The sequence below is a fragment of the Xiphophorus hellerii genome, chromosome 17, assembly GCF_003331165.1.
Source record: "Xiphophorus hellerii strain 12219 chromosome 17, Xiphophorus_hellerii-4.1, whole genome shotgun sequence".
NCBI classification, from domain to species: domain Eukaryota; kingdom Metazoa; phylum Chordata; class Actinopteri; order Cyprinodontiformes; family Poeciliidae; genus Xiphophorus; species Xiphophorus hellerii.
In genome coordinates, this window is record NC_045688.1 from 9,065,202 (window position 1) to 9,079,126 (window position 13,925).

Sequence of the window (13,925 nt, forward strand, 5' to 3'; positions counted from 1 at the left end):
ATATAACCTTAACAAAGATGTTGAAAGTCAGGCATGTTTGGCCAGTATCCTGTGAATAAATTAATAATTTCAGCACTTTTCAAAGACATAACATAATCATGAAAGTAAAAAAAAAACTTTTGTTCTGTGGCCCACAGTATAAAATGATACACCGAGGTTGAGCAGAACAACTCAACCTGCATGGGCAGCCATAACAAGATCATTGTGCCTTTAATGGAGAAGTCTCAGTAGAATGTTGTGGCTAAAAATCAGTTTGAAAAGAATCAGAAATTGGTACCAAAGCAAATAAAAATTTGACTCAGCCTTCTGTTAGATTTTAATAGAATTTTACAAACGAACAGCAGCTTTACAAGTTTCTGAAACCTATGCTTTCTGTCCTTCTCATAAGGACACTTTAATTGTTCATTCCTTCCTCTTGTCCCTCCCTTTATCCCTGATCTATATCACTTTGAAGTGGTCGAGCTGGCTTTTAACATCCAGTTAATTGCGTTATTGCAAAAAAAGTGGAAATACCATTAAGTCATACAAAGAAAGATATGATTTAAGCCATTTTTTTTTACATGGCAACACCTTAGCTGCTCCTATAAAGTAAAATCGAAAAGTGAAACAGATTTTGTGTTTCCCTTTAGACATTAAATAACACTATAATGCAGCCATTTTGTTCAGATGTATTTAGTTATAGCACCTGTCATGAAATTTGAGGTGACTCTTTAATAGCTTCTGAATGCCTCAATGTATTTATTCCCAACACAAAGTCAGTGTGCAGCAGAGACCCATTCAAAACTAATATGCTTGTTGCAGTGTGGCAGCCAGTGTTGGATAGAGTTTCACATTCTATATATAAGTCTGTTGACTGTGTCCCCACTGCTCTATTTAAATGCCAGAGTTCCACTGTCAAAACGGAGAGAAGGACGCAACAATATGATGGACCTTTTTGAGACCAGCACTTATCTTTTCAGTGATTTGCGTTACTTGGAGGAAGCGGATCATGGATCATTACAACACATAGACATCACAGGGGTCTCTCCTCTGTACTCTAACAGCAATGACAGCCCGTTGTCCCCAGGCCAAGATAATGTCCCGTCGGAGACAGGGGGGGAAAGCAGCGGAGAGGAGCATGTGCTTGCCCCTCCGGGTCTCCAGTCACACTGCGAGGGCCAGTGCCTCATGTGGGCCTGCAAGATCTGCAAGAGAAAGTCAGCACCGACAGACAGACGCAAGGCCGCCACGCTCCGGGAGAGGAGAAGGTTGAAGAAGATCAACGAAGCATTCGACGCGCTAAAAAAGAAGACCGTGGCCAATCCCAACCAGAGACTACCCAAGGTGGAGATTTTACGCAGCGCCATAAGTTACATTGAAAGGCTACAGGACCTGTTGCAGACTCTGGATGACCAAGAGAAAATTCAAAACGGAACTTCTTTGAACACCAAAGAGCTTAATGTAAGCTTTTACAGATTCACTCGCCTCAGAGAAAATTCCTCCTAGCGTCCAGTTGATATTCTAAATCTGCTCCAAATTGTGCCTGGGGGAATGAAATGACTTTCAAATGACATCAAAGTCCGTACTTGAACTTTAAATGGATTTTTGCCCGTTTTGTTACTGTGTATTGTTTACTTATTTGAGCTTGTCACCAACATTTAGGAATTCCAGATTTATTCACGGGTAGGATGAGTAAAATCTTTCTGTCTTGCTTCAGCAGCTTGCCAGCGATGAGTATCAATGGAAGAAGTCCTCTGAGACCTGGCGGACCTCTGCTGATCATTCCAATGCAGCAATGAACCAGAGAGAAGGTACATCTGTCAGCTATTTCTTGCAATTAGCAGTTAATGAACTAAGTATTGCCACAACTGGCAATGTGCAGGTCCTCATCTCTTTCAGGCTTGGGAAAGTTAACCGCTGTGACCATCTGCAGGCCAAAAGAGAAAAGCAGATCTTATTCAGAAATGTCGTGAGGCAGTCTGAGCTGATGCAAACCCAATAGTCAATAGTTTTCATAGTTTCATCATTGAACAGATGATGCTTCTTCACTTTTTGCGAGTGACACAAATTGTTTAGCAAAGTTGCATCATTGTTGCCTTTTCCATGAATTGAATTTTTCTAGTTGAAAATATTGACTGCCAGTGGGATTTGCAGGAGATATCGATCTGGACATTTAGATGTTTTCTTTACATCGTTTTGTATTCTTTCATTGGCCACATAAAAAACACACTTTAAATCTGACGTTCCTCCAGAAAGTTAGTTCTCCCCCTTCTTGCTTCACACTTATTATCGATGCATTAATCAGATTTCTGATATTAAAGTCGGAATTGTCTTTGTTTTCAAATTGTGTTTAATGGTCCTACTCCTCCTTAGATTTGGATCACATTTGTGGACCTGCACCTGATGTTTTGTTATGTTGCCAAGATTTTTTGTCTCTAAGTTATTTCTTACAGGAGCAGATGAGGGTAGAAGTGACACCGTTTAAACTTTGCCATACCTAACTTTCTATATTTTTAAGTTTTGAGGACAATGAACAATGTTCCATTGTTATAGTATGGGCTCATATTGGTAGGACATTTATGACTTTAAGTTGTTCAACATCTCAGATATTTGGTAAACCACTCTAGCTCTCAGTCATCCTCTGGTACTGTATGTTAATTTCTCTCTTTTTCTTCTAACATACCTGAGATTTTTCAGTTTGCTGTAGATAGATACAGATTTCTGATAATGTATTCACAGAAATCCCATTGCTTACAAAAGATCAATGCTTATGGGCCAAAAGGAAGAAGAGCTATGTCCTGCTCTGCTCTACTTATATAAATTCATATAAATTTCATTAAACAGATATAGAAATGACAATGATGCTTTCTAAGTAAACAATATGAAATTGTCTGCATCAAAATGTGTATTATGGGCCTCATTTTCAATGTCTTTGGTCTAAATTTGGATAGGACATGACAGCTAAAAGCCCACTTTTACTGTAGTTTTTCTTGTCTAAATAATTCTATCAATAGAGGTTATGTATCCAGGACAATTACACAACTAGACCCACAATGTGCAGTACTCCCAGTGTTGATCATGATAAAGGCAGAAACAAAGAGTACATATAAATCAATTGTTCAACCATTGTGCAAATTAATTAGAAGTTAATGGTCCATGTTAAAGCAGAATTTGTGTACACTGATTGATTGACTTCACTGTTAAACAAGCTTTGGTTGACATTTTGCCTTTTGAAAGCAAATGCATTTTGGTGCACCATGCATTGTTGCATTTATTTAAAGTTATTGAGCATGTTTTACTACATTTACTCTACCCTCCGCAAATATTGGAAATGTTTGCAAAAGCTGAACAATCAGTTATTGTTGTGGACATTATGTAACCCCAAGAAGCTAGTCTTTGCAGCAGTTATCTTCATTAAGTGTAATGCCAACTTGAAATAACAGAGTTATATTCAAATCAAATGTTGGATTTTTGTACATTTTTCCTGCCATAGTGCCTTGGCAGTTAAAGATTACTTAATTTTATGACTTTTTGTACACCATGCAAGCATATTAACCCTGGTTTCATATGTCTTTTGATTAAAACACAGTAACACACTTTTCTTTGCTTTCAGTGACCAGTGAGTCTTCTGCGTCCTCCAGCCTCCTGCGTCTGTCCTCAATTGTGGACAGCATCACAAATGATGAGAAACTCATCTTTTCCGCTGAACCCTCAGAAAACTGAAACAGTCTGAAGAGTTTTTTGTTTTATTTAAAATTTCCAATGTTTTGCTCTAATTTGTCTGGTTGTGATGCATAATTTTGGCTTTTTCTCACTTGAACCAGGAGCACAAAAATTTGTACATATTTTATATTGACGTGAATTATGAATGTATTTATTTTGCTTCCAATGCTTAACAGATTGTTGAAACTTTGCATTTTATTTATACACATAGCTGACCAACAATAAATCACTTACTCTGTTGAAAGTTGTTTGCACAGTTTTTCTTTTTCAGATTTCAACTGCATGCTGACGCCTGCCCCATTGATGTTTTGTCTTACAAAAACTTTTTTAAATCTTTGAAAACCAAAGACATTCTTTGTTCATTTTACAATTTGCATCATGGCAGTATTTATCATTTAGTTGCTTATAAGGACAAGCAAACACAAGTAGTAAAAAACTTAGCCCTCACACCGGCATTCATGGCTATTAGAAGTCCATAAAAACAGTCGAAACTGCTCTGGAACAATTCGCTGCCAGAGTGCTTGTCTTTGTTCACCAGAAGGCCTGATCCCACTGCAGTAATCCGAGTCTCCTCCAAACACTGCGTGCCTCCACACTCCTCCCCTATCACACGTTGGGAACATGGAAACTTGGGCTCCAAGCACGAGTGCAAACCCCAGTGGGTCAATACAGTTATTTTAGCCGTTAGGTCTTAATTCATCATCACTCGAGTCTTCATCACATGATAAAGCGCTTACATGAAATGTGTGGCTCAACGCCAGTGGCTTGGAAATCCAATCAGTCCTGTTTGTCATGTATTGACGTGACAGAGAAGGGGACAGGGTTTGATGCTTGATCTTGTGTTGCACGATGGCTCGCTCTGATCTCTGCAGACGACTCACAATGCTCGTCGACCTTTGGGACTCAGACAGATAAAGCCACAGCTGCTCACCAGGTTTAAGGACAAAAGACCAAGCAATAACATCAACTCGGTAAAGAAAATAGCTAGGTAAAACATGAAGAAATGTTACTCCAGGTTTCAGCTTACAGGAAGTTTCTTCAAACAATGCTTACATTTGAAGGTCATTTCCTCTGTAGAGATCTGTGTGTGCTGAGTAACGGCTTGAGGATGTTACAGACTCTCACCAAGACTTTTTAGAGAGACATTTGGAACTGTTGATGTGAAATTTTAATTATTATTTTTTTCCACTTGTAAAAAGTGACTTTAACTCAACGAATTACACTCATATTAATATGTTTAGCTCAGTTTTTTACATTTTAAAATTCTCCTGTCTTAGTAATGACTTGAATTTGATAGAGAATCTGCTGAAGAAGCTGCAGATTAGGGTAATAGCAGGGATGCCATCCAGTCCCAAATACTGGAGCCCAACAACCAAATATTACTCATAAAAATACCAGCAGAAAGATGTAAAAAGCTGCACATACCCACTTTACTAATGCTTATAATAATTTCTTATAGAATATTAAAAAGGTATAAATAGATTTTTTAAAATAAAATGTATATAAAAATATTTTTGGTATTTTCTATCAGAAACAAAGTGTTTTGTTGAATATCTGAACGCCACAACATTTATTTAGCATATTTGTACCTAAATCTGACAGGGATATGAATAAATTTAGGCTTAAATTTCTCTTTCGTTTAATTTTCACCTAAAATGAACAGATTGTCAGCCTGAACGGCACCGCTTCGGGTAATTGTACCGCTGACAGCTCGTAAGGATACAATGCGGATATTTCTCACAATGTGCCAAAACGTTTGGCGAGACCTGTTCTCTGGGAACCTCTCACACCTAAGAAAACACGCAGGACTCGCAGCCCCTGAACTGCAGTCAGAGTTTGTCCGAGGGGCCACAGCTGAAGAAGACATCGGCCCTGCTGCAGCTTGTTTGGCCTCTCAGAGGATCAAAGGCAGCTTTAGAGGCTGAGAACGACGTCGTCAATGAGAAAACCTGCCTAATTGAGCCACGGAGGTTGATTGGCGCAGCACATGGCGCAGTTTTTGGATGCAGAGAGGGAGATCATACTGGCGCACTGGCCCAGTGATGTGATCTCTGTCCCAGACTGGTCTCTTGGGAACTCTCTAAGGTTGCTTTTCTGTTGTTCTCAAGGGTCAAAGGCAGAGTTAAGTGAGGGGCGGGGGGTGATCTTTTATGTCCCACCTCCTCCACGTCTGATAACCCCATTTCCTCCAAAAGACTCCGTGATCTGAATGAAAATATGGCTGGGCGTTATCACAGCATATTTGTTTCAGAATCAGCACAAAAACATTAAAAAAAATTTTTTATTAAAATTTGTATTAATCTGCTGTTACATTTAAATATTATTTTTCTGCACATTTATGAATTAAGGAGCTTAATGCATTTTGAAAAGTGGAGTGGAATATCAAAGAAAGGCACAATAAAATATCTCTCAGGATTATTTTCCACTCAGCATGAAGCAAAAGAAATGAAAAAACCGACAAAATAAGATTTTGAGTGGCAACACCATTTGTTTGGCAGTGAGCAGAGAGAAGTGTGCTGCCAAACCCTGCAGAATCTCAGCGCTTCTCATGGCAAGATGTTGAAGGAAAGTTCGGGCAACTCAGAGCGCTCAGCTTCCAGGTTTGATCCCCCACCTCACCCCCCTGTTATAGCATTCCACCTTTCATCAGCTCTGACTTTTAAAACACTGCCTTCACAGACTAATGACAATTATATGGTGTCATCAACAACACACAAATCCCAGCAAGGTCAGGCATGAGAAAGGCCGGTCATAGTTTCCTTTGCTTTGTCTAAGTGCAGATATGAAAAAGAATTACACAGCAAGGTTCACAACACAACTCACACAGATATTCACAGCTAAATGATTTCATAAGGAAGCTAAAGTTAGGAATTCCAATAATAAGCAAAGCATATCTTTGATTTTGGAGAACATTACAACATCTGTTGTAGTATAAACTGTTTATTTTCTGCAAAAAAAAACAACTAGAAACCTGATAATTGCCAACATTATTAGAGTTTTAGTGAGCCCCGGTTCACTCAGTCATCTAAGGATTCTTTTCTCTGCTGTTTTAATTTTTAATTTCTTCATGCTCCTACGATATAAGATCAAACTAATGATAGTTATTTAAGCTTTTTTTAACTGAAAACTACAGAGTGGAGAAGCCAAGGAGCTCAGAAGTGTACACACCTTTTTATTTACTCTACTATGTAAATAACAGTATGTTTGACAATGACCATATCTAGTTAAGCAGAATCTTTCAACAAATAAAAGAAAAAGTGTTCGACGTTAAAGAGAAACTGTCTTCTTGTCATTACTTTTATGAAATTACGATAAATTTTAAAACTAATGAGAAGATTCGATTTTATGTATTTCACAATATTAAAACAATGTTAAGTTAAATCACAGAACAGCTTAATTTTATATTTTCTTCTATTAAAGACAACATAAGAAGCACATCATTGTTGTGCTAAGTGGGCACATGTTGTATTGTGATGAAGTAAGTCACAAACAGGTCTTACAATTAATGAGACAAAATGAATCTACCACTTAATGTGAAAATGTGGACGTATTTACAGCTATATTTTATAATAATTACACCAGAATGATCAGGTTTGAATTAAAAAGCAGAATCTAAGTGCAAACATTGAGCTGAGATGCTAAGATTTCCAACCAATAACAGCTCTGCGTTTAAAGCCTGTTAAGCTGTTGGTCGTCCACTTGAATAAAAACGATTACACCGTCATGGCCATCTGTTGGGTGCTGTAACGTGGTGCTTAACCTGCGTCATTACCTTTTAATGGTTAAAATTTGGTCCACGGAGCTGAGGTACACAGCGGTGTCATTAGTTTTAATGAGCTTTGGCAAACAGGGGTCAGCTCTCTCTTGCAGCACCCTAAATGATGACATTGGGCATTTAGACGGTTTGCCACTGTTTTGTGAATTAGCTGGGGCTTCAAATGTTACACCTTCCTTTGCAGCTGGGCTGCATCTGCAATGCTGTGGTCTCCACGGTAACAACTGGCCAGCATACTGCTGGAAGTGGTCGCCCTGCTTTGCTGCACACTTTGGCCGAACAAATCGAGCCTTAGGTTGTTTTGTTAGCAAAGTGTAGCTGTAAGGTACAACATGGGGCTACTTACAGATTAGCTAAGTCAAATAAAGCCAAAAGACCCTTTGGAAAAAACAGACCAAGCGGCAGATGGAGTTTGAAACACCTTGGAAAGCTGCATGCCCAGCGTTCATCGTGAAAATGGGGATGAGTGGGAAAACACCAGTAGGTGCAGATGTGGGAAACTCTGCAGGGTACTGGGGGGTGAAGTGGTGGTAGGGATGAGGCAGGGAGGGAACTGAACAAACTCCAGCCTGCCTTCTGGCTGGGCCAATGGGCCATGGTAATTAGATCTGACCAATGTAGGCCCTGGGCTTTAGCCTCGGGGCATATAAGGGGGGTCTGGGGCAACAGACCCCTCATATCACTCAGAGGTCTCCTCTCTTTCACCCAGCAACTTTATCCTCCTTCTTTCTATCCTGACGCCTTTTCTCTACCAAGCCATGGATGTCTTCTCTCCATCCCAGCTCTACTACGACAGAGCTTGTGCTTCCTCTCCAGACAGCCTGGAGTTTGGCACCAGCATGGAGCTCACAGGCTCCGAGGAGGACGAGCACGTCCGAGTGCCCGGTGCCCCTCACCAGCCTGGACACTGCCTCCAGTGGGCCTGCAAGGCCTGCAAACGCAAATCCAGCTTTGTGGACCGCCGGCGGGCCGCCACCATGCGGGAGCGCCGACGGCTGAAGAAAGTGAACCATGCTTTTGAGGCTTTGAGGCGCTGCACCTCGGCCAACCCCAGCCAGCGCCTGCCCAAGGTGGAGATCCTGCGCAACGCCATCCAGTACATTGAGAGCCTGCAGGAACTGCTGCGGGAGCAGGTGGAGAGCTTTTACGGCCTACCTGGAGAGAGCAGCTCCGAGCCAGGCAGCCCATTGTCCAGCTGCTCTGACAGTATGGTAAGACCACTTGCCAATATGTTTATTGGGGTTACTTGTGGCTATAAAACTAATTCAGTTAAGAACAAGTACTGCATGATTATTATGGAGCTGCAGCAGATTTGCTAGATCTCATTATCCAGATTGTTTAGAAACCTATTACCTCAATTTCTAGGAGTTTCTTTGCAGGTTGTAGTGTTATAATACAACACCTATCGTACAGCCTTTGCTCTGTCTTTGTTGAGTTTCCATTATCCGTTTTTTAAATTTTTTTTAACACTAAGTCTGACTATGTATCAGATTATTAAAAATAACCAAATGGACTAATGGCTTTCCCACCACCAAACACTTTATGGCCCCAATAAACCCAACTAAATCCACCTTACTTTAGTCTGGCAGCAGAACCCGGGCGCTTTCCCCCGCATTCCATCCTGACTGCATGTATGTGCACCACTGCCAGGATTTTCTGCAGATTTACTCGGAGAAAGTGTCATCTTGCACAAACCGGTGTTGCTTCCACTGATACAATCGATTCGCCACACTCCAGGCTGGGAAGGGGCGGGGGAGTGCGCCCGGGCCACTTTGACTTCAAGGTGGACATGAAATAAAGAAGCCCCAATAATGCTGGAATTTAGGATTTATTAGCCAGTCCAGAATTTGATAAAGGGCACTGGCTGTTTTTGTACTTTCTTGGCCTTGTCCTACTCAAGATTCCTTTATGCAACCATAACACATGATATCAGTCTGTTTTGAGAGATATTTGTTGGGTCAATTTGATTTCTTGTGTTCTCACAGGCTGGAAGCAACAGTCCAGTGTGGCAACACCTGAATGCAAACTACCGTAATGGCTTTTCATTTGCAAAGAATGGTAAGACAGTATTGCTGTAAAGGACTATTAATTGTTCGACTAATTAAAATAGAGGGAAATTGCATGAGCATTGTTTATTTAAATCTAGCATAGGAATGACTTTTACTGTATTATAAAGGGTAGATGTTTCTTTTGCAACCTGCTAAAATGACCTCTTAGTTAAGACATAAGTGAGTGATGTTTGTGTCTTTTTTTGGTCTTTTTCAGACGGTTTGGATGACAAAGCCCTTGGCGCCTCCAGTTTGGAGTGTCTGTCTAGCATCGTGGACCGCCTGTCTTCGGCAGAGTCTGGCTGTGGACCGGCCTCTCTGAGGGACCTGCCCACCTTCTCCCCCGGCAGCTCCGAGTCCCAGCCCAGTACGCCGGAGAGCCCGGGCTCCAGGCCCGTCTACCATGTCCTGTGAAAGAAAACCCATGCTTTGATGTGGATAGATTGCTGCGGGGGCACGACGGTTTCTTCAGACACCAGCTGCTCTTGCAACAAAATGATAGTAAGAAGAAGTTTTTGTGCAAAGCGAATAAGGACAGCAAAGTCTGAGGAGCCTTGGCAAATATCTTTCATTCTTTGAATGATATTTTGTAAATATGTAATATAACGCCAATTTATTCTACATGAGCTTTTATACCCAATGTGACATATTTAATGTAATGCATTACTCAGTTTTAAAATATTTAAAATGTTATGTTTTTTTCAGTCCATGTTGTTGTGTTTATTAAACTTTATGTTTTAACGTTTTGAGGGCTTTAAGTTTTCTATGACTTATGTATTCATGTTCAGCAATATTTCTGGAAAGGCAGAAGCACATTTATAGTTTTCATCTTTATATTTGTGTGATTATCACTCCCCATTTAGGCTGTTTGCAAATTTATTTTCCAGTTCTTATTAAAGAAAATATAAAATGCTCAATTAGAATAACAGATTCTTTTAAACTCCAATGAATTTTGGTGCTGTGGCACAATTGGCAGAGCTGGTTATTTATTATGTATTAAACACAGAGTTTGTCGGTGATAGTCTCGCCTCTCTACAGCTAACAAGGCTTCGGGATCACATTTGAGGTCAGCTGACATCATTTGTTATTTTGTGCTGCTGTAATCACTCATGTGGCTTTTGTTTGTGAATGATCTTAAAATCTATGTTTTCATGCCAGAAAAATAAGAAAAATGCCCCTTGCAATGTAATCAAGGAAACAAATGGAAATATCCCACTACTTTTGAGGTGTTGGTGTGGTTTTCTACACTCTGTGTACCTGTTTGCTCTCTCTAACCAAATGTGGGTCATCATTAGCACCCCTCATTATACCATCAGCAGTAGTGTGGAGAACAGATGGCCTCTGATGGTACTTATCGGGTGACTTTAGGAGGGGGTGGTCAGGTCTTATTGGGCTGCAAGTAAGCTGCGTTTTTTTTTACTTTTTATGCACCACTGGCAAATTTAAAAATAAAACTTTTGGTTCCCTAAATGTGCTTTTTGCTACTTTCATTTTCTGATTTGATATTAAAAAAACAAGTAGACTGGCTAAATCACGTCTTTAGATTTAAATTACTTGAAGAAACAAAAGAATGAAAATATCATCTGATATATAAAAGTAAGTCTAACTTGATTACATTCATCATAATACTAACAATAATGATGAACAAATCATGAATTTACAACTTTCTTAATGCTTTTTTCCGTCACTTGTAAAAATGAATAAAATATTAGTAAAGTAAAACTTACATTTAATGGCCAAAATATAATCTCAAAAGGAATTATAACTTTCATTTAACATTCTTCTTTCTGCAAAATGTCTCTTATTTATATATCATCCACCTTAGTTTTTTTTAGTTGTTATTCACAAAAATGGTGAATGACAACAGTTTGAATAATGGGTAAGAGAAAGGCATATTTATACCCCAGAAAAACAGGAAGTCATGGGTTATGAATAAAAACCTCCTTTATACACGAATCAATTCAAAATTAAAAGTGCTTTAGTAAGGAATTGTTGTGCCTTAAAATAATAATTTAAAAAAGTAAATAGTGGATTTTTCTTCCATTGAATAAATGTACTTATACTTAAGAATTATTTTTTTCTCTCTAAATGTTTTAAACTGCAGATTTTATTTTTGAATTTCACACATGTTTACCAGAGTGCCAATGTAAAACTGTAGTGCACAGGGATTAAACTCCAGTCCTACAGTGCCAGTGTCCTGCAACCTTTAGATGTATCTCTGCTTCAGCACACCTGGCTGCAATATTAGCTAATTAGCAGAGCTCTGTGGAGCCTGACTGCATGCTAGTGAGAACGTTTGGCCATTTAATTCAAGTGTGTAGGATAAGGGACACAGCCAAAAGAGTCGCAGGTCACTAGCCCTTTAGGAACACAGTTTTAACCCACTGCTTTAAATGTCTCTCTGTGTCAAAACACATGCATCACAGATAATTAGGTAATTTGCAGGATTCTGCAGAACGTGAGTGCATAAGGAGTTAATTCAGTCATATGATTCAGGCTGGCTGAAGCAAAAAGCAAGATGGATGACATCCGCACTTGAGGACTGGAGTTTGACACCCCTGATCTGAAGGATAAGGATCACAAACTACAGAGACAAACAGTTAAGTCCATACAGTCCATACTTGTTTCTACTACTTTTGATAATTTATCCTTTGCAATGAGCTCCAAGTTGGTGAGGTAAACTTGCTTCCTTTCCACAACTCTAATCCTTAGTTCTGCCCAAAGATCCTCTATCAAATTTAGGTCAGAACATTGACTGGGCCACCAAAATTGTTAATATTGCTTTCAGTCAGAAGAAATGTACTATATTTATTCAAAATCTGCCACAAGTGTGAACTATTTTAGACGTAACTGATTCTGATTCAGGTAGAAATGTCTCAGAGGCTCTGGAGCTAGTGTCTATTCTATGTTTTTTTGGATATTATTGTATTGCTCTCGTCATTATTCAACCAGGAATAAGGGAAATAAGGGCCAAGGGAGACATGGCCTAACTAGCAGCTGTATGATGAGAAAAAAAATCTACAAACAAAACTTCTTTAAAAAAAAATGAAATGAGAGAAAGTTGTTTAATCCATCTCTTAGTTTTTTATTTAAAAAAAATCTAAGATGAAAAATGCAGGACAAACATCAGGTAAGAAAGCAGGGAATATAAATATATTTTATCCAGATGAGGGGACAGAAACAAATTCACTCTGTCACTTTTCCTTGTCTTAACTTTGAGTTCTCATGCTTTTCAGGGGAGATTGCTTGCTGCAAAACAATGGGTCATGTATCTCTGCATGTTTGTAGCTCCCTTCCTCTTTTTAGCAATTGGCAATATATCATCTGTTGCATTTGACTGCATTACGATGTAATTTGGATTGAAAAGACTGTTGGATCTGGATCTGTCTTTATGGGTTGGCTTGATTTGTTTATGCACTTTATTTCTAACAAAATAAATAAGAACTGAGTTTATTTACACTGACAAAATAGGATCGTTAACAGCAGATCTGCTGATGAAATCATTCAAATAGAAAGTGTATAAAATGTGATCATTTATTATGGAGTATTTTAAAATTGTACTTGACATGTTCAGAAAGCTTCTATGATGCTGTTTTATATTTTGGTGATTACAACTGTCAGTTTGATTTTACAGAATGGTTTCACCTATTAGACACTTCTTTTTGATAAAACTAGAACTGAAGTTCTATTTAAGCTCTGCAAATCCACTTCTGCCTCTGAGCTAGACAGGCTTTTATTCCTCTATTATCAAATGCAGATTTCTGTTCTCCATTTGCACTGAGATATTCGGAGTGTAACAATGCCTGGAGGCGAACACAATCAGTGTAACGGGGCTCCCTCCCTCTGATGTGTTGCTATGAAACAATCCAACAGGGGCTTGTATTACAATAACCTCCACAGATGTATGCAGCCCTAAAGAGTCGGCTCTACTGCACCAGAGTTGCTAGAATGAAAACTTTGATATGAGAGAAAGTAACTTTTATCACTTCTCAGTCATCACTGATTGATATGAGAGTGAAAAACAGCAACGAGTGAAAGCTGTTATCACTGTAATACTCTGTGACACCACAAGGGTGAGGTGTTTCATGTACATCACACATCAATGTGATGTACATGAGTTTAATCTGTCCAGAGGCTGTTTGAGAAAGGAGCTGCAAAGACAGACCACAATACTGTAGGTGAGGCAGCAACTTCAAAACCAGATGTTTCCATAGACAGATTTAAAAAAAAAAATATTATTCACTAAGCATTTAATCAAACTAAAACCTTCCTATTTTACACAGGATTATCAAAATGACTATTTATTTAATGCCAGAATAATAGGAGTGTTATTTCATACACTAGTTTAGTGTATTTTATAAAAACACCTAATGTGTGACGGAAGAGACAACAAAGCAGTA

General features: G+C 39.1%; 2 protein-coding genes across 3 annotated transcripts; both read left to right on the forward strand.

The window, feature by feature from the left end:
* The first annotated feature begins 854 nt into the window (after positions 1 to 854).
* On the forward strand, positions 855 to 3,946 carry myf6 (myogenic factor 6). 2 transcript variants are annotated; one of them, XM_032588837.1, is made up of 3 exons: positions 855 to 1,440; positions 1,697 to 1,790; positions 3,593 to 3,946. In XM_032588837.1, the coding sequence occupies exons 1-3, from the start codon at positions 922 to 924 to the stop codon at positions 3,700 to 3,702; spliced, it is 723 nt and encodes a 240-aa protein (XP_032444728.1). In that variant the 5' UTR covers positions 855 to 921; the 3' UTR covers positions 3,703 to 3,946. The 2 variants fall into 2 exon arrangements, with proteins under 2 accessions (XP_032444728.1, XP_032444729.1); XM_032588838.1 differs by having other exon boundaries at positions 1,700 to 1,790.
* Positions 3,947 to 8,138: 4,192 nt separating this feature from the next.
* Positions 8,139 to 10,270, forward strand: myf5 (myogenic factor 5). Its single transcript, XM_032588927.1, has 3 exons — positions 8,139 to 8,688; positions 9,463 to 9,535; positions 9,743 to 10,270. Exons 1-3 carry the CDS (start codon positions 8,236 to 8,238, stop codon positions 9,937 to 9,939), a joined length of 723 nt encoding a protein of 240 aa, XP_032444818.1. The 5' UTR covers positions 8,139 to 8,235; the 3' UTR covers positions 9,940 to 10,270.
* Positions 10,271 to 13,925: the final 3,655 nt, after the last annotated feature.

What these genes read in the sequence shown, in the direction of transcription:
- myf6 (XM_032588837.1), top strand. Translation starts at nt 922, where the DNA reads ATGATGGACCTTTTTGAGACCAGCACTTATCTTTTCAGTGATTTGCGT. An exon ending in TGAACACCAAAGAGCTTAAT is followed by an intron (nt 1,441 to 1,696) that starts GTAAGCTTTTAC and finishes GTCTTGCTTCAG; the next exon opens with CAGCTTGCCAGCGATGAGTA. An exon ending in AGCAATGAACCAGAGAGAAG is followed by an intron (nt 1,791 to 3,592) that starts GTACATCTGTCA and finishes CTTTGCTTTCAG; the next exon opens with TGACCAGTGAGTCTTCTGCG.
- myf5 (XM_032588927.1), top strand. Translation starts at nt 8,236, where the DNA reads ATGGATGTCTTCTCTCCATCCCAGCTCTACTACGACAGAGCTTGTGCT. An exon ending in CCAGCTGCTCTGACAGTATG is followed by an intron (nt 8,689 to 9,462) that starts GTAAGACCACTT and finishes GTGTTCTCACAG; the next exon opens with GCTGGAAGCAACAGTCCAGT. An exon ending in CTTTTCATTTGCAAAGAATG is followed by an intron (nt 9,536 to 9,742) that starts GTAAGACAGTAT and finishes GGTCTTTTTCAG; the next exon opens with ACGGTTTGGATGACAAAGCC.